This window comes from Impatiens glandulifera, chromosome 1 (genome assembly GCF_907164915.1).
Source record: "Impatiens glandulifera chromosome 1, dImpGla2.1, whole genome shotgun sequence".
NCBI classification, from domain to species: Eukaryota; Viridiplantae; Streptophyta; class Magnoliopsida; order Ericales; family Balsaminaceae; genus Impatiens; species Impatiens glandulifera.
The window spans coordinates 125,368,982-125,394,748 of record NC_061862.1 but is presented as its reverse complement, the minus strand read 5'-3'; the positions used below and the strand labels follow the sequence as shown (position 1 = coordinate 125,394,748).

The 25,767-nt window shown below is 34.2% G+C and overlaps 1 protein-coding gene across 1 annotated transcript; it reads right to left on the bottom strand.

Moving 5' to 3' along the window:
* On the bottom strand, window positions 1-25,264 carry LOC124919729 (protein unc-13 homolog). Its single transcript, XM_047460052.1, has 27 exons — window positions 24,966-25,264; window positions 24,756-24,812; window positions 24,494-24,669; window positions 24,331-24,395; window positions 23,707-24,058; window positions 22,399-22,465; window positions 21,508-21,658; window positions 19,084-19,251; window positions 18,754-18,864; window positions 17,585-17,794; window positions 17,297-17,398; window positions 16,092-16,322; window positions 14,672-14,749; window positions 14,437-14,517; window positions 14,085-14,270; window positions 13,824-13,979; window positions 11,362-11,454; window positions 10,220-10,291; window positions 9,221-9,338; window positions 7,078-7,256; window positions 4,257-4,338; window positions 3,592-3,696; window positions 3,404-3,510; window positions 2,890-2,967; window positions 2,706-2,801; window positions 1,531-1,626; window positions 1-453 (listed from the first exon to the last, which is right to left on the bottom strand). Exons 2-27 carry the CDS (start codon window positions 24,761-24,763, stop codon window positions 280-282), a joined length of 3,342 nt encoding a protein of 1,113 aa, XP_047316008.1. The 5' UTR covers window positions 24,764-24,812; window positions 24,966-25,264; the 3' UTR covers window positions 1-279.
* Window positions 25,265-25,767: the final 503 nt, after the last annotated feature.

Here is a 25,767-nt window from a genome sequence, read left to right as displayed (position 1 = left end):
TCAAAGATATTTGCATGCACACGAATTAATATTTAAAAGGGAAGATATCAATTTGTAGAATAAAAGAATTGAAATCAGATCTCCAAAACATAATACATATATGTTACATTACAAAATGAACAAAGAAAAAAATACAGATATACCCATCGAAATGCGAGTGTTCGAAAAATCCAATCAAGTCTCAACAACAGTGGAAAAGCAACAGTACTTTCAGCATCAACAACTGGAAATTAGTCACTCTTCAATGTGTTCTTATAGTCTTCTTAGCTCTTTATTGCACTAGGCAATGGATTTTGGAATCTTATATTGTTTCTTTAGAAACTGAGAAGCTTCTGAATCATTTCTATGACACAGTATTCTCAATAAGGTCTTGACATCTGCACCCAATCTGCTTTTACCACCATGCATTTCTAAACTGCTTCCAGATTTTAGATCATCAATCAGTTCCCTTGTCTGCAAATATAAGGAATTTAAATTTAATTAAATAAAAAAAAAAGGAAAGAAGTTGATAGCATATTAGATATACATTCTAGAATACATTGTTTGTATTATTAGAAATCGATTTATGACAACCATATTAATACACTTTAACTTAAAAAAATGACTAAATTGGCATTCACTAGATAGTTGAGATACAATGAATATATGCTAAAGAATTGGCTTTCACTGTAAAAAGTGTGGATTTGAACAATGCTATTACCCATACGAGTAGATGATTTCATGTTCACGTTCCATGTTCCTGTTTTCCTGGTTTGACTTTTGATTGGTAGCAAGCTAGACCATTTCAATGTCCTAGAATTGGCGATTGTTTATGTTTGAAAGGTTAAACACTATATCTTAGAGTAATCGGCATTCTACTTTTGATTAGGACAGTTTATAGATTTTTCTACTTTTTCTAGACCATGAGTGATTTTCTCTGGAGTAGACTAGCACAACATTCTAACCTTCCACACTTCAATCAAGGCGCTTCTTTCAGTGAGAAACGAGCATGACCATCACCTCTTAATGGGCAATATATGATTTGTACTACCCTTTAGTTTATTTTCGTTGAATCTCCTTTCATGTTGGGTGCTTTGTTGTAATTGCCACTAGACTCCATTTTTTCATTTTAAGGAACACATTGTGGTTTTAAAAAAAAAGAATTTATGTTAATGCTATCATGGGTAAAAGTATTTTTGCAAATATCATGGCCATTTGACATATCAAAAAGTGCATTATGTCATTATGAAGTTTTGAATGATGGATGTTCTAATTTTACAAGATTATTCCATGATCCATGCTTTTAATGCATGTTCTATTGTGCGAAGGTTAGGCTAAGAAGTGAGTAAAGTTTATGTGACCAGAAATATATTGGTTGGAATATAAGATATTGATGATAATTGCATCTACAACACATAAAAAGTGTGGGAATTCCTTTATCATATGCTGAACAACATTATTATAGTCAATAACCTTATTCCTTGATTTTTATATTTAAATGCAAGAAAATATAGTATTATCATCCCTATACTTATTTATTTCCATACTAACCTGGAGGCCGTGCAGATTGATTACTTGTCTAACACGTGCCACCTGATTTTCAACCACTCCACGGGGAAGACCATCACCCCCAGAAATGAAGAACTCCTGTGAGGCAACCCAAAATCATTTAAATTACAAACCACCTTATTTGAAGAGCTTCTCTTAAGCATTTAACTAAGAAAATAAGAAGCACAAATTCACAATAATTTTTAATAACTACAATATTAGATGTCTCCTTTACATGTTTAATATTCAAGTTGCAAATCTAGCAGTCAAAGTCATCATCTAAGTAGTATCATTATTTGGGAATTTCAAAGTTGAACTCCTGGTCTTCACTCTCAAATCCACTTGAAACAACACTACAATTTTCCATCCTACTACCCATTACTATGCGCTACCCTAAACCAAATTAGATTTTTTTTTCTTTCATGATCAGTGTGACCAAGCCAGCTTGAGCGTATCTTAACTAATTCCCAAGAAAGATTAGCACAATAACCCACAATCATATACCAAAAAAGTCTTAGGTTCAATTTCCACTAAGAATTTATGCTTTGTTGGAAGTGGGAGGCCATAGTTATAAGGTTCGGACTAGCTTCCTCCAAGGAATAAACCTTGCTTTTTTTCAAAACAAACAAAAAAGAGGAAAAAAGCAACTCACGGCCATAACCCCCTACTTTACTCTAGATATGAGAATGAACATCAAAGTTCAAGGTAGGATGCATTTGATAAAATTGAAAATTGAGTATTTGAATACTGAATTTTATGTGCAAAATTTGTTAAGATTTAATGAATAGCTGAATAAACCAAATAAAAATATCCAAGTTTTAAGTAAATGATATCCAAGGTTAATTTGATAAAATGTAGAACTAATGTCTGGAAATCATTAAATACTATTTTACCCTTATAATGATGTGATTTGATTAATTTTAAGAGTTAATGTTGTCTTTTTGACATTCTTTCCATTTACCGAGTTAATTCATCCATAGTTTACCGCATTAATAAGCCTGATTTTTAACTTAAATATAAGTTGAATCTAAAAAATTAAGTGATTTTAACTAATAATTATCAAATGAACATATTTCAAATAAACATTTAACCACTTAAGCATTTTGCCACTATGCTAGTGGGATGACCAAATAACACTATATTAACTAGAAGACTAGTGAGATAAGTGACATTTAAACCTTAAGTACTTCAAGATCTTCTTCCATGAGCCTTGCATCAGCTGGAGCAAAAACCCGCGATGAGCCTCCATCCAGTATGACTCTAAGTAAACCGTCCTGATAAAATGTTAAATTTGAAATTTCCTTAGATAAGTTTTGCTCTAACAAGAAATACCACTTCTGATGGATAAAGTTCTGAACTCACCAGTGATGCTTGAAGAAGAGCAGTTACAACACGATCCCTGAGTGGGTCCATAATAATATCACATAGTTGACTCAATGCCTGTACCAATAGCAACAAATCCTAGTCTCAGAATAATTCAACAGAAGTTTGAAAAGTAAATCCATTATCATCAAACAAAAGTGATTCCAGTATTTGATATTCTTCAAAGTGCCGCTCTACAAATTCACATACTACTCTCTACAATATCTTATCTAATCATGATTATGAAGAAATAAATATTAGCATGTTGTAAAGAAAATTAGATACTCCAACTTGAGCATGGAAGTGGCCCCATTTGAAAACACTTTTTCCGTTAGATCTCATTTGGATGTGGATTTATATGAGATCATGTTGTGAAACGGTACTTAGTAACACTTCAAAAATTATAGATGATATCTCATCTAGGTCTGGATCCGGATCCAGAAACATAAAATGTTTAAAAATGGATATTAACCAGAATTTACAGAGCACTACTTGTAAGTGAAGAGAACAATACCATATCTAATGGCTCTATAAGAGCTTCCATCCTAAATTGTGAAACATTGGGCCTGTAAAGGCTGTCAATAAATTGTTCTCTCAGATCCCAAAAGACAATCTTAGTGCCTGTACAGAAACATTAGAGGAATAAATAATTATGGGAACTGTGCATGATTAATGAATGATGCAGTGAAAGAAATTTCTGACCTGTAAACTCGCATATCCTATCAATGGCAGCGTTAATATCTTTTCTGCTACCATCAAATGTGTCTTTATGAAGGGAGCTTCTTGAGTTCTCCACCAAAGACCTCCCTGCAAAAGAGGTGATGAAAGAAATTAGAAGTTATTGTAAGTCCAAAGAAAGCTAGCCGTTGAGCATGTATATCTCCATGTCAATTTATAATAATCCTTTCGAAGATTGCCATATTTCAATTTATGCATGTTCTATAGGTCATATAAGCACTTTATTAATATAAAATAACAATTTTATCCATGGAAAATAATTATTGTATCCACATTATTATTACTCATTTTATAATTCAATTCAAGGGAAAATTAAAACATAAAAGTAAAGAACTCACATAAACTAAAAATGAAAGGAGTATACCACAGTAACAATAGAGCTTTAGAAGTTGGAAAACCCAAGATACATAAACTGTGAGTACAGGCAAATGCATCATATCATCATATGGCAAGGTTTGTAATCACACACTTTCTACATTGCAGCCCTAGGTCAAACATATGAAAAAAAAAACATCATCTAACATGGAGATTGATTTCAAATCATGACAAATTTATTCATGTAATTTGCTTTTGACTGAAATGAGTTAAAACTAGTATGAGAGTGAATGGAAAATAGTCAAGGAACATACTAGCTGGCTTATCATCTGGATTTTTCCTTGTCCACCGTTCCCAAATGCTGTCTTCCAACTTATTCAGTTGACTAATGGCATACTATCAGTAACAAGAAGATTCATGTCAGAAACAAATCATAGCACACCTCACAACATATCTGAGGAACACTTATATTCCCAAATAATAACATATTAATTATGCTATGAAGACATCAGTTGAGTAGCAACCACTTCAGGAACAGGATTCTCCCCAAAGCTAAAGATGATGGGAACATTTTATAATGGTGATAAGCATCTCCATGACACATGATCATATTGATGAAATACAAAGAAGGTTTATGGAGTGATCATAGTCTAAATTATTACCCCAAAATGAATGAGTTCCACACAAAAAATGGTTTCAAATTGATATAGGTTTTGATGCCAAGCGTAAGTTGAGAGAATATTAAAAAAGCATCATAAATGTTAATTTTAAAGTACATATTACATTCTGATAATAAGCTACTATGGACTAGGCTACATAACAACTACCTGCTAAATAGGTAGTCTAGTATCTACCTATAAAAAATATAACTAGAGATATACAACCAATTGTGTCCTTCTAAATATATGTTGAAGGCTTGGAGCTACTTCTACAATAATCAAAGTGATTGGGTTCGTTAATTCTCATCTCTTTCTCTTTGGATCTCAAACTCTAGATTAGGATTTATTATAAGAGAATAGCTAGGGTTAGGGTTACTAACTCTATAGTAAATGAGAAGTTGTGTAACAGAACTACTGAATCTCCAACAAGTAACTAGTGGGCCAGTGTAACCATTGGCAGGAAAAATAATAAGGCAATTGGAAGATATATAAGGAAAAACAGAAGGTAGGTCAGTTATGCCATAATTAAGAATTACTTGAATCTTAACAGGTTCTCTCTCTATCTCACCTCTCCAAATTATCTCTATCCTCACCTCTACAGTTCTAACCCCATCTTATCTGCACTTGTAGGATCATCTACTAATGTTGCTCTTATTCGTCCCCATCCCAATACTTTAGTTCTACTACGATACATTTCACGGCCTAATCAAGGTATTAATTGGTTGATCGAGCTAGGTTTTGCTCTATTTTAGTTAGTACTGTGAATTTGAAAATGAAAACATTTCTACCGTCCTGAAGTTGATTTAAAAATGAATTTTTCCAGGTTTGTTGGCAAATACGACGAAGATGTCGACTATTGGATTTACGAAGTAGAAAGGTTTTTTTTCGGATTCACGACGCGTTCGAAGAAGACGAGGTGCATCTTGCGACAACTCACCGGAGGGACAAGACACTACGATGGCTCAAGGAACACGTGGTAATGAAAATTCTAAGCAAAGAAGTGACGTGAGAGCTGAAACAACTATTGCGATGCGAGTTAGGATCATGTGCAATGGATGATCCACGACATAAACAAAAGAAAGTGAAGCCAGAATCATGGTGAATCGTTGATAAAATAAAAAGGCAGAAACCGAAGGTCGAAGCGAAATAACAGGGAAGGAATGTAAGGTCAGTTATCAAACTTGGACATTGAAATCCGATGACTTATTGGAAGTTGATGAACAACAACATTGTTGAAGATGTGGAACAAGCGGCACCTTTCCCATTGACACATTCGGCTCCAAACAAAGACAAAACCTCTTTTGACGACGGTTGTTCTAAAGTGGAAGACGAGCCTCTTGTCGACGACTTTTGTTACGAAGAAGTGGAGACTCCATGGACTCATGAGACAAAACACGACAATCTCAGTCTCAATGAAGAAATCTATGATAATTCAAGTTCTACAGTTATTCATTTGCAGGTCTCCTTAGTGTACACAATGACCCAGAGAATGTGAAGGCAATCTACGTTGACAAGGATGATCATTATCGGGTTGTCCCAGGAGGAGCCGAATTTGCAAGGATATTTGAAGATTTTGGGGGCTTTGAAGATAGAATCTTGGCATTTGATCCCATTTATCAAGCATACTTAGCACCAAATTCAAATGACGGTCAGTTTTTGTCGTTCGATGAACTATTAAAATGGTGGATCTTGCTAGCAAAATAATTATGGCATAAAACATGAGATGCAAGTACTAATTAAGGTTCAAAGAACTACCTGATGCGGAGTTTCATAGTTGTTTCTTATGGACTACACTGGGATATTTATTGGACTGTTTTTGTGGTTTGAAGAACCATCTAATAGTCTAAAGAAGTGATTCAGGAGATTCATATGGTTTGAGGAGCGCCACTGGAAGCTAAAGAGTTCCCGTTGAACCTTCGACCGATATCATTTGCGGTCAAACGAAGTGAAGAAGAGGGTACTGCTAGAAGAGAATAACTAGGGTTATGGCTACTAACCCTAGAATAAGATAGCGGATAATTCAGTTGGGCCAGCAAGTATTGGTGGGAAAAACAATAAGGCAGTTGGGAGGATATATAAGGAAAAACAGAAGGCGAATCAGTTATGCCACAATTGAGAATCACTTAAATCTTAACAGGTTCTTTCACTATCTCACCTCTCCATCTCATCTCTTACAATTCAATTTATCATCCCCTCTACAATTTTAACCCAATCCCATCTCATCTGCAATTGTAGGATCATCTACTATTGCCGGTCTTATTCTTCTACATCCTATACTCTAGTTATTCTACAATAAATTCCACGGCATAATCAAGGAATTAATTGGTTGATCGAGCTAGGTTTTGCTCTTATTCTAGTTAGTACTGTATCAGGATTCCCACATATTGTTTTTCCTGATCCACGTTGCAAACAAAGAAAATCCTAGCAATGGTTTTTTAAAATAATAAGAATTGAAGGTTGAAAGGATCAAGCTTACATGAAGTGTGTTTAACTGAATGCATAGAGTTGGTGTTGTCAGAACACTGATATCAGAGGACATTCTCACTTCAGGCGTCCTGGGATCAAGTATCTCCTTCTTTACAAAAGCCTTGATTCCAGTTTCTCTCTTGTATCGTGTAAGGATTGGTGCAGGTGGTATAAGATCATCCTTAGTAGCTGTATCACCACACATATATCAAAATTTGGCAAAAAATGCATTGTATCAGGACATTGTTTAAAACATGCTTTGAGGTAACAATATGCACATATATCATGTTCACACATATTAAAATAAAAGATTAAGGATACTCCTTATGCTCCATCTTATAGAATAACTTCTATTAATATTAGGGGTCAAAAGTCATGGTCCTAGACACTCAGCCTTACCTGTTAACACAAGCAGTTCAATAAAATATTGATTTTTCATGGATAAACAAAACTTACATAACACAATCCAGTTATAAAATAAAGGTCATAAACTTCAACAAGAGGTCAATATCTTATTTATTTATTAAGTGCAATTAGAATTCTGGAATGTTCAACCAACACTATTCATACAACCATATAACTGGTTAGATATAAAGTTTTAACATTAGTGTACTTGTTTCCTTGGTCAATCTAAGAAGAAATTCATATTTGTAACTAGAAAACCGAACTAAATGAGAGATGAATTCTCTTCAGCATATCATCAAACTCTATGGTATTATTCTTGAAGAGAAAGCCAACTAGCATTCTCAGAAAAGGAGGGGGGGAGGGATTCTACTTGATTTTCTCTTCAAGAGAGTATTCAATCTTACTAATGAGGATTGGGGATAACTTTTTACTGACAAAAATTAGTGACATTATTATGGAAAAGTGGAACGAGTTATTGAGTTCTCATGTGGGTAGAAAGTTTCTTCACATAAGTAGGACCTTCATTCAGATTCTTCACGGTTTCTACACAAAGTTATTGTTTGGCAGACCACGCATCACCGTTGATGACAAGAGATAATCTGAGGATGTCATGAATAACAACATCCTTTGTGTCCTTTAAGAAGATGTGAAATCATTCACATTTTTTTTGTTGCATCTCTAAAGCAAATTGGGATAAAGTACAAGGTGTGATGATTAAGCGAACCCCATCACGTTGGAATAATCTAAAAGATTGAATTATTCATATAACTGAGAAGGGGAACCAAATTTGTAAAGTGTGTGTTTGTTGCCTGATATACAAAGTGTAGCATACGAGAAACAATAAAGTGTTTTGAAACAATACAAGAGATGATGGCAAGTGTGGAAAATAATCGAGGTTGTGTTGTATTTCTAAGAGTCTATAAACAATTACTAACACTAACTCTTATGTAAGGAGTAGGGATTGGGTGTGAAGTTGTTCTTCTCAAGCAAAGCAAGGATGATGTCTTTTCAGTATTTTAAGGTTGATGTCTTTGGTTGGCCCGGGATTGTGGTTTGTTGTCGTGGTGATTGGTTGGACGGAGTTTGAGAATATATTGATTACAATGATTACGGATGGGGCGCACACTTCAGTTTGAGTTGGAAGTTTGAAAGTATCTTTTAGTACCTTAATTTGGCCTATTATGGTTGGTGCGTTTTTTGGCTTTTGAGTAGTAAGTATCGTTTTGTGATGCACCTCTTTTGATGCTGGGTGCATTGTTTGAAGTGTTATTGGGAAATTATATTATTTTAACTGGCTTCCAAAAAATTAGTAGAATCCCTCACATTCCACTAAGATTAAAAGGTGCATGCAGAAAAAGAAAAATTGGAAACAAGATTTCATTGTTTAACATGGTATAATCTAAAATAGCTGGATAGCACATTACTAAGTTATTGTCTGACCTGATCACAGTTATAATTTTTCATTTTCCAAAATCACTTTTACGAATAATTTGACATGATAATTGACTATCTAAAATCATCTCTTATCCAGATACTTGACTTTTTTCTAGTTTATTTTAATATTATATAATTACCTCAAGATCACCAAATCACTTAATATTATCCAAAATAAACAACCTCTATAAAAATTGAGAAAAGCAGAGAAGGCAAGGATGTTTCTTAGGTTCACACTAAAGTAAACATTATCATAGTGAGTATTCCAGTTCTTCTGGGGCAATAGAATTCATGTCAATTACATGATAATATACCTAAATTGTCAACAATACGGCTTGCATACATCTGAAAAGCGTTGTCAATGCCACGGAATAGACTATTTAACTCTGTCATCCTCATTGGAACTTTAAGATCAAAGAATTGATCAACTGTCTGCAGCAACAAACAAATATTACCATGTATTAGTATGGTTCCTATCATTGATATTATAATGCAATTTCAGAGTATTCTAAAAAAAGATGGAAATGTGTTGGAGATAACAAATGCAGCATTAGTATAACTGCCACAAAGGAAGAGCCAACACAACTTCAGAGTTCATGACTCATTGCTGACAATGGAAGTGAATGAAAAAATGTTTCCCCCTAAAATGATAAAAACACATCTAGGTCCCAGCAGATGTATGCCCCCAAACATCAAAACCCTGATTTATACCCTTGAAGTTTTGAGAATCTAATATTTTGACGGCTGTATGAACGATTATTTTCATTAAACCCTTTGCCATATGTAAGCCACATCATTATAATATGATGAACATCTTATTTTCAATTTTCTTGTTAAATTAGAAAACACCCTTAAAAATACTTTACCACCTGATTTGGGTTTTGTATGAATAGGGTAAAGTCTTTTATTATAAAATTTTGATCCAAGTCTTTCATGACTTTCTTAGGCTGCAAGAAATGTTGACACCAATAATTCTCAATACCAAAATTTACATTGGTGGCTAATTGAATTCTATGAGCACACTTACAAGCTTACATATGTTGGAACAGTTCAATTGATCACCAATGTCTTAATTTGGCATTATAACTATTCAGATCCTAACAGAAAAAATTACAACTATTTAGGTAGCAGCATTTTTTTTGTCTAAGGAAAGGACTTTGATCAAAATGTTAGAAATTTTGTGTTTAAAGTTACTTTTTATAAATCTTGCATTTCGTTAGACATTGTGCCTTCTATAACCAAGTTCAATTGGGGAGAGAGAGCCTAAAACATAGAAAATATAGCAATTATGAATATTTATAATAAGGTTGTACCTCTTCCACAATCCTATAAACTTCAACAATAGAACTTCCGTGCCGCTGCTGAAGTGATACTGGCTCCCAGTGCTGTACGAGCAATTTACCGATGAAAATTAATTATGAACCAATGAATGATTTGTAAAAGGAAATCCCATAATACCATTAACATTAAGGCTATAAGAAGAAAAAATCTAGCCATTGCACACATAGATTTAAGAAAGATGGAGCAATTTCAGCAATAGTATCAAGAAAAAATAATCAAACAAGTTAACAGTCAGTAAATAACATCGTAGAGTATAAATTTGTGAAGCAATTTACCCAATTGAAAGGAAACATGAATACAAAAAGAAACTCAATTCCAGTCCAAAACAGAATAAAAATGTGAAATGTAAGAAGAAACTGAAGTCGTATAAAAGCCCCATCTATTGCATTAAAATCTATGAAGGTAATAATAGTGTCTATTCGGACAAAATCCTGATGGAGCTCACCCTTTTTCCGGAAGAATGGGAGGTTGTGAGTGAGGGTCTCATCAAGGGTGTCAAGGAATTTTTCAAAATGGGAAAGATACTTAAACGATGGATTACAATGTTCTTTGCTTTCTAAGGTGAATAGACAGGAGACTATCAAGGACTTGACAGTTGACACCTATCTCTTCTAGCAACATGGTCTACAAAACTATTACAAAGATTATATCTATAAGTCTCGAAGAAGTGCTTCGTGAAATTAATTATTCACAGTCAAACTGCTTTTAATAATACTTTTCCTGTTGATAGCATTTAATTCATGTTGTAATCTTTCCATGTAGGTAGTGTGTATAAGCACACTAAATCTTAAAACTGCTTGTGATTGTGAGTAACAACATACCTGTCAGCATTTTCAAGATTTACATACACTAGTGAAGATGAGGTAGGTGTCAACAAGAATGTAAATTGAGATGTTTATAAATACATAGAACACAAGTTTTCCACTAGTAAATGAAAAGTTACATTTGGACATAAAGTTTTCTTCCTAATTTATTTCCCTTTACTATTAGGGAAAAGAACGTCATAAGAGAGATGCATAGGAAAGAAAAATACTACTAATGAACACTATAAAAGGAAGCAAATTCCAAAATATGAGGACATAGTCAAAAACAATATCCAGAACTAGTAAATCACCTCTTGAAGGATAGCTCGCTCAGCCCAGTTCATTATTCTTCCGAGCTGAGAATTCACCCAGCGCAAAACCAATGTTCCAGATACAGTTTCCACCTAAAAGGATGGAGGGAGGTATTTATGAAATTAATGACATGTGAAACCTACTCAAATGAATTCAACAACATCCAGGGGAAGAAGTTCAGTGCTGGAGTGTCCAGATAACCAAGAATAAACACATAACATCCCTCTGTGTATACATTGCATCTATGTAACCTCGTAAATAAGCCGGCTATTATATGTTTGAAAACAAAATATACTTGAATGATTAAGCAGCAAGGATACATTCAAGTAAAATAAAGGCTTTGTAGCTTTGTTATTGATTAAAAATAATTGTTTACATTTTATGATAAATGAACTGGAGAACAAGCATCTCAGACTTGAAGGTGCCATCAATACACATGTCTTTTAGATTTAACTAAAATTATAGAAATAAAGTTCAATTATGAAATTACAGACCAAGAGGAGAAAATACTCAATCTTGCAACTAAAGTACTAACATAAAGCAAGAGGTAAATTCACATTCAAATGGGAATAAGGGTGTATATGATTCTCCAAGTGAACATGAAGAGCCGAGGGAAGAATCTGGGTTGAATTTGGTGGTTTTCCAGGAATCATCATGTAAAGTTAAGTATGCTGCCTGGTTTGAAGACTTTGTTGCTAGTGATCCTGATGTTGCTTTAGAAGAAGAAAGAAATTGAAGAGGAAGAGTTCCTCTTTGAATGGAATAAAGAAATCCAAGAGCAAGCAAATCAAAATGAGGCCAAGATCATTGAAGATGCTACTGAGTTTGCCAATGTTCTTAAATAACTTCAAAACAAGGTAAACTGGTTTCATTTTGAGGAAATTGTTTCTTTCTTAGAAGGTTCAATATTTGAAAGCCAAGAAGATGCTGTCAAAATGTGTTGGATATGCTTCACAATAGCTCTGGAGACACAATTGAACGAGGGAAGGTCAAGAAATACCAAGGCTATTGAAGGTACTTTGATGGTCATAAGTTACCGTAGATGTCTTTAGGGTTCTTGGATGTAAATGTATAAACTTTCTATTGGGTGCATAAATAGATGGGATAGGCTTACATTCACATTACTCTCTTGGGATAGGGGTCATTGGACTCTTGGAGAGTTATACTATGTTAGGGCCATTTAGACTTAGAGAAGTCTCGGCTGTGAGATGTTCTTGGACAAGTCCCCTGTGTAGATAGTTTCCTTGTTGTTTGTGTGGAATAGGCATCTCTTGGGAGCACATTCTTGTAACACCTATGATTATTGGAAATTTATAGTTTAAACAATGGAAAAGTGGACGTAGGATATGTTGGATCCAAACCACTATAAATATTGGCATCATGTGTTCTTGTTCCTAGTTACTTTCATGCTTGATATAGAATTGTGAATTTATTTTGATTTCCACTTGTTTGTGCATTCGGTCGTAACAAAATGTGTAAGAATATCAAGAAACAAAAGGAGAAAAAAACTAAGATGGACACTGTAGTTAAGAAACTTGAATGTATTGTTGACTATGAGAGAAACATGAAAAAAGAAGAAGTAAAAGGAGAACTGAGATGCAAGAGAATTGAGATGCAAAAAATTGCTGATGAAGATAAATGTTGTGATTTATTGATTGAGAGTTTAGTAAGAGATTATCATGAAAGTTGGGAGAAAATTGGAAGCACAACATTCAAGATTTGATGGAGGTTTTTAATGACTCAAATGAAGTGGAGAAAAGATTTGAAGTACTTTGAGGTGATGGTGTCCATGCAAGGATTGATATGTGTTCAGTATTCGAAGAACAAAGGTGTTTAGTAGACATTGTGTCTCTCACAGAATTGAGAGATGCTTTGAGTTCCCATTTACTACTTTGGGTCACTTTCTTGATCAAGTTAGGGTTGTGGCCTCTTGAATTTAGGAAAAATGACAACGAATTATTTTGCAGATATGTGTTTTGGTTCAGAAATGTCTCATTGGAGCAACTGGAGTTTATGATGGAGATGAACCAACAAAGCGTGGAGATCAAGATGCAATTCAAAGGAATTATCTCAGTTTTCTTGATCTTAGTTCAATTGAGAATATTCCACTTCAATATTCATAATCAAACAATTGCACAATCAAAGGGAACCAAACAGTGTAGAACTTTGGAGTTTTATTAGTTTAACAGGCAGATGCCGAAGTTCGTGTACCTTGTCACAGGGAAAAGCTTATAGATTTTTTGCTACTAGCAGGTTTCATAGTTTTTCAGGGATATGCAGAATTGGTTGGGATGGATATCATACTGCAGAAATACAAGTGCCAAAATATGACTTAAATTTGTAATGTAAAACAAATACTGGGTTTTCTTTCTAGCTCTTTTCTTTCTCTCCAGCCTTTACACTGTCTGTAAGAAATTATAAGATAAATATATGATCCCAAGATATGAAATAGTCCCCCTACCTTATATGGGTTTAATTTTTTAATGTAGATCTCTCCAACTTGTTCTTCACAGCCAGACTTAATAACCTCCATTACATATTGCTCAAAGCTATCAGCCAATGGCAATACAGCCACAGCATCCTCAGTTAGATGTTCAATGCCTTCAGTGAAAGGTTTCTGAAACAATGAGGGTCAATGAAGATTCATGTTCAAAATCCAGTGAGCCTTATCAGAAATCAGGTAAAGCAACGTATCAAAGCAAACCAACAAGACAAAGCTTACCAACTTATAACCATAAAGTTTATGGAGAAGAGAAGCCGAAACAACAATGGCCTGTGGATGCCTCTTGGATAAGATATGTATGAACATGGTAGCATCTTTCTTCAAAAGTTTTTTTGCATGTTCTGCAAGCAATGCCAAGGGATGTTCATTTGTTGCATCAGCAAGTGTCTCGACTTCCAGCAAAGTCTGCATATGAAAATAACAACTCTTTTAGCTACATTCCTCAAGATCCTGATAGAAAGATAAATATATTACACTATGTCCGATATATGTAAAATCCTGATATAAAATAGGATTTCATAAAATTAACCTGCATGAGGAAGGAAAATAGAGGACTAGGAATATGACTCACCCTAGCAAATGCACACTTGATCGACAATGAGATGTATGATTCTATCTGATCTCTATCTGTGACAGATGAGGATTCCATCGCCTGCAGAGAAATAGATTAAGGATGATCTTCAGTCTAATACTGTAGGCAATTAGATTTATATTGTCATCAGAATAAAGATGTTTGGGATACACAAAAAAATGTGGTGTTGCGATAATTTCTCAGGATACATCTGGAAACCTAAATGTCGGCATACCATTTCATGTTCTTCTTCCAGAAGAAGCCTCCTAGAAAGCATTGCCACAGCCACTATATCTTCCATTAATAATAAGGCCTGCAAATAATTAATTGTTATTGCAACAATAAGAAGAATTTAACTCATAGAAGTAAGATCAAACTGAAGGTGCTGAACATGGATATACAATAACATCCTTTTTCATAGATTATAGTAACAATAATGAATAGAAATGAAGTATATATTTTCAGCAAAAATGCATGTATTTTCTGGAATTCTGATCTGAGAGTAAGTATTGTTTTGGAAGGTGGGGAGCAAGCAATAACATTAGTGACGATTGAAAGTCTATACCCCTCATCATGTGGTGGACAATTTGGAAAGAAAGGAATAGAACATTCCAAAAGAAAAGTTTTGAAGCTGAAAGAATCAAAGGCTTTATGCTCCATGTGTTTGCTTCTATTCGAAAAAGGGGATTTTGTACGTGTTGAATTTTTTTTTATCTTAATGCATTTAGCCTTCTTTTACTCCTTCTGTTCTTTTGTTTTTGTTTCTCTTCTCCCTTCCATCAGTAATTCTTTAACGCATCTTGCGTTTTCTTTTTAATGAAAAGTTTACATTTTTCAAAAAAAAACGATCAACCCTAAGATTCAGGATTATTTCTTTCTCAAGGTATCCCCCATCTTTCGGACAAGTTTTATCTATCACTCATCCTTAAAGGGTACTCCCTCAAGGTACCCCTTGAAAGAAGTGTGGAATTCCAAGACTCCCTCGAAGAAATCCTTTGCGTGGGAGTTCATAAACGGGGAAGTCCATAAATCTGGAAAAGGAAAAGTTTCAATCTGGCTAGGATGTTGCCTTGGCAAATGTAAGGAGGAGTCGAACAACCACATTCTGATCCATTTGTCACTTGACATTTAGTTCTTCTCCAAAGTATTCTCAACTTCCATCAGGGCAATTCCTTGATCTGTTGCCAACTTCTGGGATCAATGGATTGATTGGTGCTCAGAGAAGACCATCAATCCCAATTGGAAATGTGCCTTGCTTATCATGTAGTAGGAGAGGAATAAGAAGGACGTTTCAAGGGAAACCACTGCGAAAGAGAGCATATATTCTTCCTCCACATGTTTGCCTCCATCAGGAAACAGGGAATTTGCACGGGATGGGACTTCTTTCATTTGATAGGAATCTAACCCATGTATATTGTTTTCTCATGTTTGTCTGTCTTTTCTTGCCCCTCTCTTGTAAAAAAATTATGAACGCTCCTCGTAATCACTTTCGTTTCTAATAAAATGTTGATCCTCTTTCAAAATATAAAAGATATTAAACCACATAACTCAGAGGACATAAATTGGATAAAAAGTGATGCAAAAATATATACTGAAGCATAGTATTCACAAACAATTAATTAAAAGAAAAATTGGTGTAAAGAATAAAATGTAACCTCGTTGAAATGGAGATGATAGTCAGATAATCTCTTATCAGCCCATTTTTGAATAGGTGAGAGGAATGATTGTAAGAAAGTAGACTCTCCAACTCCCCCATCCTTTTCAAGTTTAGAAAGCAAACTCTTTAAGTGTAACCTCTCTTGTGGTCCCCTTTGCTCCTTCAATGGAATCTTCTTCAGCTGCTCAATGGCATGCCGCAACATCCCTCGCTCTCTTGTGATAACAAACTGCTCGTATAAAAATAGGAGAAAATACAAGGAGCAATTGAGTATTATCAAGAAATTTAAGCAAAAGTGTATTTAATTAAATGTGAACCAATGAACTAAGAAGAGAAAAAAAAATTATAAATCAAATTAGCACCAATCTCGCATAAAGAGATAATATAAACTTTTAGGAGAAAGATCCGTTCCCAGTATGGAAAATGAGATTGATCAAATTGCTCCTAGGGTACAACATAAACTTTTATGACGTTCTAAATGCCTTCAACACAAAATAGAACTTAAATCTTTCTACACTTTTATTCCTTTGAAAATTTGATCTTCCATTTATGTATGGCTGGCTATAACTTGAAATAGCTTATAGATAAACTGTTATATGCCCTCCATACATTTCAAACAAAAAAGCCTGGAAATATTCAGAATTTATACATGAGAAAATAATAGAATTCGAGCAATTGATTTACAAGTTAACTTCTAAGTCATAAACATATGAAAAGGAAACAAAATTAAGGAGAAGGGGTAGAACAGGATGCATATTAAATCTAAGAATAAAATCTTAAAATGTGACAGATTGGTAGCAGTTACAAATAGAAACAGTTTGTTAAACAAGGGAATAAAACTAATGATAAAAACTGATTGAAGTAAAGTAGAGATGAACTAAACTAGGCAAGCCTTCAAGTTGATTGTATCCTTTTCTATTTTAAACTCACTCCTATAGTTTTGGCACAACAGTTGAAATCCATACCTACATCTTTCTAAGATAAGTTGATCACATGGAATTTCCATCAATAAGAAATTTCTTAGGGACAAGGATCTACATCATACATAACCCACAATAAAGGAAAATTAAGTCATGCACTTCAAACGTAGACTTTGTATATACTGCATTAACTCATGTTTTCGATCACCATGCTAGAGATGTATATAACCAAGAAATGGCTCCAGTGTGACAAAGACTGCTTCAGCTACTCGAGTGTAATCACCTGATGAAATAACACCCATGCATAGCAGGCATAGTGGATGGTCTCTGTTATTCCCAAAATGCGCCAAGTTGATTTCAATAGCTCCAGAATTTCTTCCACTTCCTACACAAGAGAAGACCTTTAAGAGGTATTTTATTTAGCTCACGGTATCATTGATACGCAATGCAGATGAGGAGTTCATCTTCTGTTAACTATTTTATCGTCGGCTAAGACTATGAAGAACAAGAATGTAGAAAGCACATATGCATGAAAATGAATGACCATGCTGGGAATACTACAGTCACTAACCTCTGTCAATGTACCCTCATCAAGGACATCAAACACACTTAACAGTAATTTCTCATACAGTCTGACATTCAAGTGATACCCATCAGCCCAATGGCATACTTCACCAGTTAAGTCACCACGAGCTGGCCTCTCTGCAAGTGGAATAGCAGTCTCTTTTAGTGATCTCAAACATTCTGTGCGCTGGACTTCCCCTGTAGATGATGGAAGGGACTGATGGAAAAAGAAAATGTAAAGACATTCAGAAAAGGGGACTAAATGAAAGCACAAAGTGTCCCAGTAAATGATAAATACCCAAGTAAAGGTATGCTAGATATCTAGTATATCATGATAATAATTACTCAGCAGATAATAGATAGTTTTAATTAAATTTACCAAGAAAGGAACCATAATGTTGTTCTCCTTTCACTTGAAAGAAAATGGAGTTTCTGGAAACTAGAGGATAAAAGTATTGTGATATGATCTCAAGAACTAGGGTTAAGGTTTGATAGTCTTGATGAGAAGAGAGAATTGGGATGAAATTTCCAAGACTTATAACTTGGTCACATTCAAATTCTTCACTCACTCAGCATATCATATTCTTTCACTAACTCCTTCAAAGATACTGTCAAAGAAAGCACAAATAAAGAACCCTCGTATGGTTTCACTAACTCCTTCATTTTCCTGTCAAGTTCATCCTCCGGATGTGCCACTAGTCTTTTTCCTACTAGGTTCTTTTATCATCTAGATATCATCTCCTTATTCTTGTACAATTTGCCTTTCCTTTCTAAGTTGTTGGATGAGCTATTACTGCTCAATTGCCCTTCTATGCTACCATTTTTTCCATGCAAGAAATTATAACAAACCAAATCTACATCCATATCAGGGAGAGGAAAAGGAAAAACAAACACACAAAAACAAAATGGAGTATAAAGAGGGCATCATTCTATGAACCCATGAACATCCTCTACCACCTTTAGCTGGTGCAAAAAGACTAACATTGCATAACATCTGGAGAAGAAACATATAGAATAATCCATAAATTAAGGAGAAACAACATACACCCATGAACCTTATTCCTTAAGTAGAGAGAGGTATAACTTAGTACTTTGAACCCAAAAAAGGGGCAGAATCAGCTTAATGCTTGTCAACTATTATCTAAAAAAGTAAAACTATCCTTGAACTGAAAGTACCTCCGATTCCTCTATTTTTGCAAGCAGATTCCTCAATTCACCTGCCTTACGTCCAGATTCACCAAACCCCACAGCTGGATGGTTTATAAGCCCCTCCTCCAGCATGTTTAACTGAACTGACACAAGATCATACAATTGTTATGGCACTAACATAAAAAAAAGGCTCAGGTTTAAACTGCGTTGGCATATTAATATTACTCATGCTAAACTAAGCACACATGGAAACCATTCAACATAAAGTTAAACAAGATCAGTGACTAAGGAAAAGATGAGAAATAAAAAGATAGAATATCAAGACAACAGATAGAACAAATGAGGAGGAAAAGTTACTTGTCTCTTTTGCCACCGTATGTAGGCTTTCTTGTCAGGAAATTCATTTCGTGAAATGCAGCATAGTAATTCCAGAGGAACTAAAAGAGTGTCCATTCTTTTGCCTATTTTCCCAGCCATTGCATTAAGCAGTCCTTGCCTTGTCCTAATGTCCATTCCTTCTGAAATCTGGAGTGGAACAAAGCATATCAATCAGGCATTATGAACACCCTGAAATGAACTCGTCGAATACCACCATATGGCCATCTTCATCCAGATCATAGAAACTAAGATACATTAACTAATATTATGGTACATTGACCTCAAAAACTCTGATAAATTGTACTATTGAATAGATTCACAAACACCAAGTATGCCTGTAAAGCATGGGAAATATAGTTCAATCAAGTTGATGGTGTATTAAAAGCACGAGTTTTCACTGGAAAAGCAACCAATATATAGAAGTATAGGTATGGAGATGTACATTTCAGTTTTCCAAGACACAAACAAAAGCCCACATGAATTGAAGGGAAAAGCTGGTCTGAGCAGCAACCAGGGAAAAGGAAAATGAGAAATGTGAAGAGTTCCCATCAAGAATTATATTATACTACTTTATAAACAAATCTTGTTTCTTTATCAATGTGTCAAGCATACTGTATCCACCACATATGCTGCTTTTAGAGATGTTATAGAAGAGTCCTAATCATTTTTCTTTTCAGAACAAAATGCCCATCTAGACATATGAGACTTACAAAATAACTACAGAAAAGTCTAAAGAATTCATCTTTCATGGCTTTAAAATCTCATTTAGACAAAGAGCCTTTTTTATTTTTGAAAAAGACAGCCTATTTTAAAATGTTGTTTTTAATAAACTTGTAGATGTGGTTGGATCACCATGAAACTGCAATTTTAGTTAAAGGAATGGGTGTACTTTCATCTGGTATAAGAGTGTGGTGGTTATGTGGTTGTTGAGGTGATTTGATGGGGTTACACCAGCATAACAAATGAAAAAAAAATGAAGCTAGAAACATATCCAGCTCATAAATCAGTATACTACAGCTCACTGTCTTAAATATGTTTAGCATGTTGTTATGTACAAAAGCACACTATAGGGTCTAAGGAGAGAGAGCGGGATGCAAGGAGGAGAAGGGACATGAGAGAGAACTGAGTTTTCATTAAATTCCAGCCTATCATACAAGTCTCAATACATCTATTTATATGCCTCACTTCTTAATTAAAAAAATTCCATTTACAAATATGTCACTAACTGTATCCCTAACAGTCTCCTATGCATGATCAAATAATTACAAACCCATACAAAAGCATCAGCAACAAACAGCACACCAGATTTGTTCTTTAAACTTTAATACTTTTGTTCGATATATTTGATTTATACATCCAGATCAACAATAGAAGATTATTAATCAGGTACCAACAAGGAAGCGCCCAAAATCGCAGGTAGCAGAGAAATACATTTTTTAGCATAATAAGAAAGGAGCTTTTAGGGATCGTGCCTCATCATCTAGAATCTAGCCACTTCGTATTACTATTAGCTTTAAGTACGTAACATCTAAAAGTTGGGGACTGTAGCTAGACAACATCAAGCAAACAGAATGTAAAAATATAGAGAAAATATGAAATGATAGCTAGTATACAAGATTGTATGGATGTTACGGGGGGAGATTGTATGAAACTCTAACAATATCCCCAAACACTAGTCCTTGAGCATCTTATATCTTATTGTAGGTTCTCAACGGTTATCTAGAGAGATATGAAGAAGTGCCTAAGGTGCCAAGGGTTCCTAGTACATGGAATGGTATTACGAGTGGATGGGACATGAAGCATTAGGAGATAATTTATTCTCAAGTATCCTTAGGTATTCATTTTTAATGGTGTATGAGGTATAAACAACAAAACTTTTGGAATCATTAAAAGGGAAGAAAATCAAATATTGACTAATTTGATCCTCTACAATAAGATTAAAAGTAAAAGTTGGGGTAAATTCACATACAATTACCTTGAAAGAACTTTGTACAGAATGAAATTTGGATGGTGGCTTAATTCTTGCTACATTTTAGGTTGGGACTTCGTGTATTTCAAAGTAACTTGAAAGTGATTTTGCACACATTTCGGGTTCTTTGTTTCTAGCTATTTTGTTACTCCAGTTTTGCATGTCCAGTGTATAGGTCATTTTGCATGCAGTTGCCTTTTGCAATGTATTTTTGCTCCTTGTAAGTGTTATTTGGTGATTTTATTAACATTGGATATTGTACCTTTCCAAAATAAATGATAACAACAAAATTCACATTCAGATTATAGCTTAGAAATAACATTATGGTATTACAATTTTTTATTACTCCCTATTTGTTATACATGGAAGAGCTATATGAAATAAACTTGGCCCTCTCAAAACCAATTAAATACAAAGGCAAAATAGTTGTATACCTCCATGTGAACACGAATTGTCTCCAATAAACGAACTAATCCAGTACCGGGATGTGATTGGCTCACTTGATCACTTTTACTCAGTCCAAGCTTCTTTATAAATCTAGACCGTCTTTCTTTCTTTTTCTCTTTCACTGGTATGATGAGACCCCTGAACAATATAGATAACTCTGTCAGAAACAAAGGTTCAAAAGCTGCAGAATATAATAAAATAAACTACTTATGAATGCAAGCTGCTCAACTCACCAAAACTTCTTGCAGATTAATAATTTATATACACGATAATCAGAGTTTACTTGGATGTAGAAGTGTAGAAATAATATCAATAAGAAAGTAAGCCTACACTGGTTTTCAAGAAACAAAATAGTACACTTAAACTAGAACCCCTAGCTATCTGTCACGCCTTAACTATAAGAGTACTAGAAAACCACAGTATTTGGTTGGAGAGTATTTCTTTTATAAATGTTTTCATTCCAAAAGGTCAGCTGGCCACTGTCTGCTTTTCCTTTAATTTCTCTTTTATTTGTCTCTGGGATAAATTTTGTGGGGACGTTATAAGCCTTTCATTCAAAAAGTTAATCACTTATTCAAATTGGGGAAGAAACAAAAGAAACAATTGTATGACTCCGTTCATTTTGAGAAAGTAGTAGAATAAATTTCTAACATAGAGAGAAATTCAGTTGACATGTGATATTAGGGAGCAGTTGACTCCTTTTTAAGTTTGTTTTTCCTGAAAGAGGACAACTTTTCATTAAAAAAATGGAACGCAAGGAGCGTTCAAGCATTACAAAAAGGGGGGACTGGGGAGGGAAAATCAGAAAACAGAATTACTCATTTTTAAGTTGACATAATGGGAACACAAAACATAAGTCAGTGGATAAGGTACTCTACCCTGCAGCCCCAGCAGCAGACAAGAGAATTTCATAGGCAGTTTCGCGGAGGTCATCATCAGTAATACCTGGAGAACAAGGAACCAAGTTCAAATCGGCAAAACCCATTCATCAACATGATACTGACATTTTGATACAATTCATAAAGGAAAAGGAAAAGGAAAAAGGAAACAGATATACATTATATTTTTGGAAACTATGTTATGTTATCACAATACTTTTGATATGCCAGTTTTTTTTTATTCATCGCACTAACTGTTAGTTCTAAGTACTTAAAATTATATATGTCTGTCTAAATACTCTTACTACTTGGATAGGATGAAAACATTAGAAGTCCTCTTGTGTATATTTGTGACTTTGCTACAAGCACCATTTGATCTGATATGTTTGTTAAGTTGTTTTTTAGAAATATCAGAAAATGTCATTGTCACTCGTGCATGCATGCAAGTTGCAATACAAGGGATTGTAAACATTAGAATGGGAAGATAGTATTAGATGTCTATGTCAGTGCTATAGGTAAGGAGATTCATATTTAATTGGGGTATAAGCTACACAAAAATTATATAGTTGGAAATGCAGGACATTCTCACAGGGGCATAGTAGCATCTCTAAAGTTGGGACATTAGTAAGGAACCAGGAAGAAGCTTGCAACTTATTAAAAAAACAAAGAAAAAAACTGAGCAAGTTTTGATTACCTACACAAGAACTAAGGGTTGTTTGGTAAGAGTAAGAGGAGGTGGTGAATTGTGTCGATATAAAGTGGTTTTGTTATGTTAAACTATAAAACAATATAAGAAAAAATAAGTATATGACAATACAAAATTTGGAATAACAATTGAGTTGATATTATTCCATGGATAGTACAAGTTTACATGAGTTTCCTAGATAACTCTAAGCCTTGTATACATTCTAATAATTAGGCAATTGAGTTGATCTATACCTCTTTGCTATTTAAAATTAACTATATATCATTTCTAATAGTTAGGATATCATTTTAAAGATCAGTATCTATCTAATTATTGAGAATATTCTCTATAGTTACCAAATATGAGTATTCTAATAAAAGGAAAAATGTGTCCACAAAACAACTAGCATATATTTCTTCCCATCTATGAGCATAAATAACATTAAGCAACAAATTTTATATAGACAAGAAACGAAATAGACACATTATCCACAGGCATGTTATCCACATCAGAAATAAAATGTCAATGTGTATGGGTATGATTGGTAATGCAAATAATTTAAGATATTTATTACCAATCTCATACTAAATCGCATATATTAATATCATAAGAAAATTCAATACCAGTTGCAAATGGGGGCAATCCCAACACGAGATCAAAAGCGTCAGATGAAACGCGTCTAGATGCTCTACGGCTTTGAACTTCCTCCAAATCATCCTCATCCTCAAAATCATCTATATCATCCACTGTTAATTCCCGTTCCTTCTTCGGTATAAATTCTTGGGTGTGTGTGAGATCAGGGGACTCTTCAAGATCTCCCACATCATTGGAGTTAAAAGAAACTGATTTTGAGAGAGAAGTTATAATGGGTACTGGTGTAAATGATGGAACAGTTGGGGGTGGCCGTTTGGGTGGTGAGCCTGATAATTCAGGTCTGGTCACCAAAAAAAACTCATCCATAGCACCTGAATTGTTCTGAAAAAATGCAAAGATGAAAAAAAGATGGCCTACATGACAAGAAATAATATTGTGCTTAGATTCAAATGAAATTTTATAGACTTATGAGATCACATTTCGGAGCATGCAAAGGAAAATAGATGAATGTCTTCAAAACGCACTCAAATTAAGACTACACAACTAGTATAACATGCAAGATGAATTAAGCAAGCAATAAGGAAGTTTGTAACTTCTAAAGATAGTGATAAGTTGCGGAACATGAAAGGTAAGCAAATCAAATGTAAACATACCATATTCGGGAACATACTGTTATCATGGTAGTCTCTAATAGCTTCAGAGAGTTCAAGCATTCCACCTATATCAACAACAGTACGTATTGAGCATAAGGATTTGCGCAGAATCACAAAAAACTAAAGACACGTGTCAATATTTGCAACTATCTCAAGAAATTACCTTTCTTTGCACAACTGAGCACATAGTCCACACTCACTTCATTCAGATCCACATCGTCCAATGAAACTGCACCAGGAGGCATTACTACTTTCTTGATTAAGCTTCCAGAAAGTATAAAATCAAGCAGTATACGCCTGTCCCGTCTGTATCGTTGTAGAAGCTCAACCCCATCTTCCCTAAATTCATAAGAAATTAGTTAAACAATAGGAGAATCATTAGGTATCGAGATTGAAATGAAAATGTGAGCCTCAGATATACATACTCTTCCATGGAAATCAAAGTCTATAGAGAACAGTAAGAGTTAGTCCTTCTTGACTTCCTGAAACAAGGGTCATCCCCAGTTTTATCAATTGCTCAAAACAGACATGAAAAATTGAAAAGACGACATGAATTCAAGACAAATTTGTCATTTCATCAAATATATAAACACGAAAAAGAATTGAATGTACATCAAATTCAATAATTTACATACGGAAGCTACTGAAAATTTGGGTGAAATGCGATCGGAATCCAAATCGAATCTGAACAGTCCGATTAGGGTACAACACCACCACCGGTATGATTGATCGCAGTCTTCGCAGAGCTAGAGAGAGAAGCACAGAATCGTTGAAGCATAGGAAATGAGTAACTGGGGAAATCGAACTAGACCGATATCTTGAAACCAGTTGAATTGAAGCAAATGGGTGTGAAATCTTGAACCAGATTTTGTTGATGCGGAAGCAAGTTCTTAGTCTACTCTGTGCGTTAGAGAGAGAGAGGGGACTGGTTTCTCACTGTTTTTTTTTTCTTTAATAAATTTATTAATATGTTTATACTAATATTAGATTTATTTCTAATAAATTCATTTTTGTTAGATTTTTTATTTCAGACCATCACTCTTACAAAAAAAAAAAAAAAAAATGTAGTTTAAATTGGTCGGTTCATATTTAAATTCAAATACTCTTAAATTTGCTTTTCTAGCTATAGTTAATTTTAAAAAATTAAAAGCTCAAAAGATAGAAGAGATGAAATATCAACATTAGCTGAATGTACTGAAATTTGATCATGTTTAGATTAAATAAAATTGTGAATAGTATATTTATGGGTTCGATTTTCGGGTTATTTGAATTTAATGGTTCGGATTTTTTGAAAAAAAATAGTTCGAAATGAATTCAATTTATTTTCGGTTTGAACCAAATTCAATTTTTTTTAATAAATTATATTTAATTATATGTAATAAATTATATAATATATAATTAAAATAAATAATAATAAATTAATTTAATTTTCGGTTT

Excerpts from the sequence above, each read along its gene's own strand:
- LOC124919729 (XM_047460052.1), bottom strand. Across the intron at positions 18,865-19,083 it reads TACGGTGGCAAAAGAGACAA|TTAAACATGCTGGAGGAGGG; the intron begins GTAACTTTTCCT and ends GTGTCAGTTCAG. Across the intron at positions 17,399-17,584 it reads ATGAGGGTACATTGACAGAG|GAAGTGGAAGAAATTCTGGA; the intron begins GTTAGTGACTGT and ends TCTCTTGTGTAG.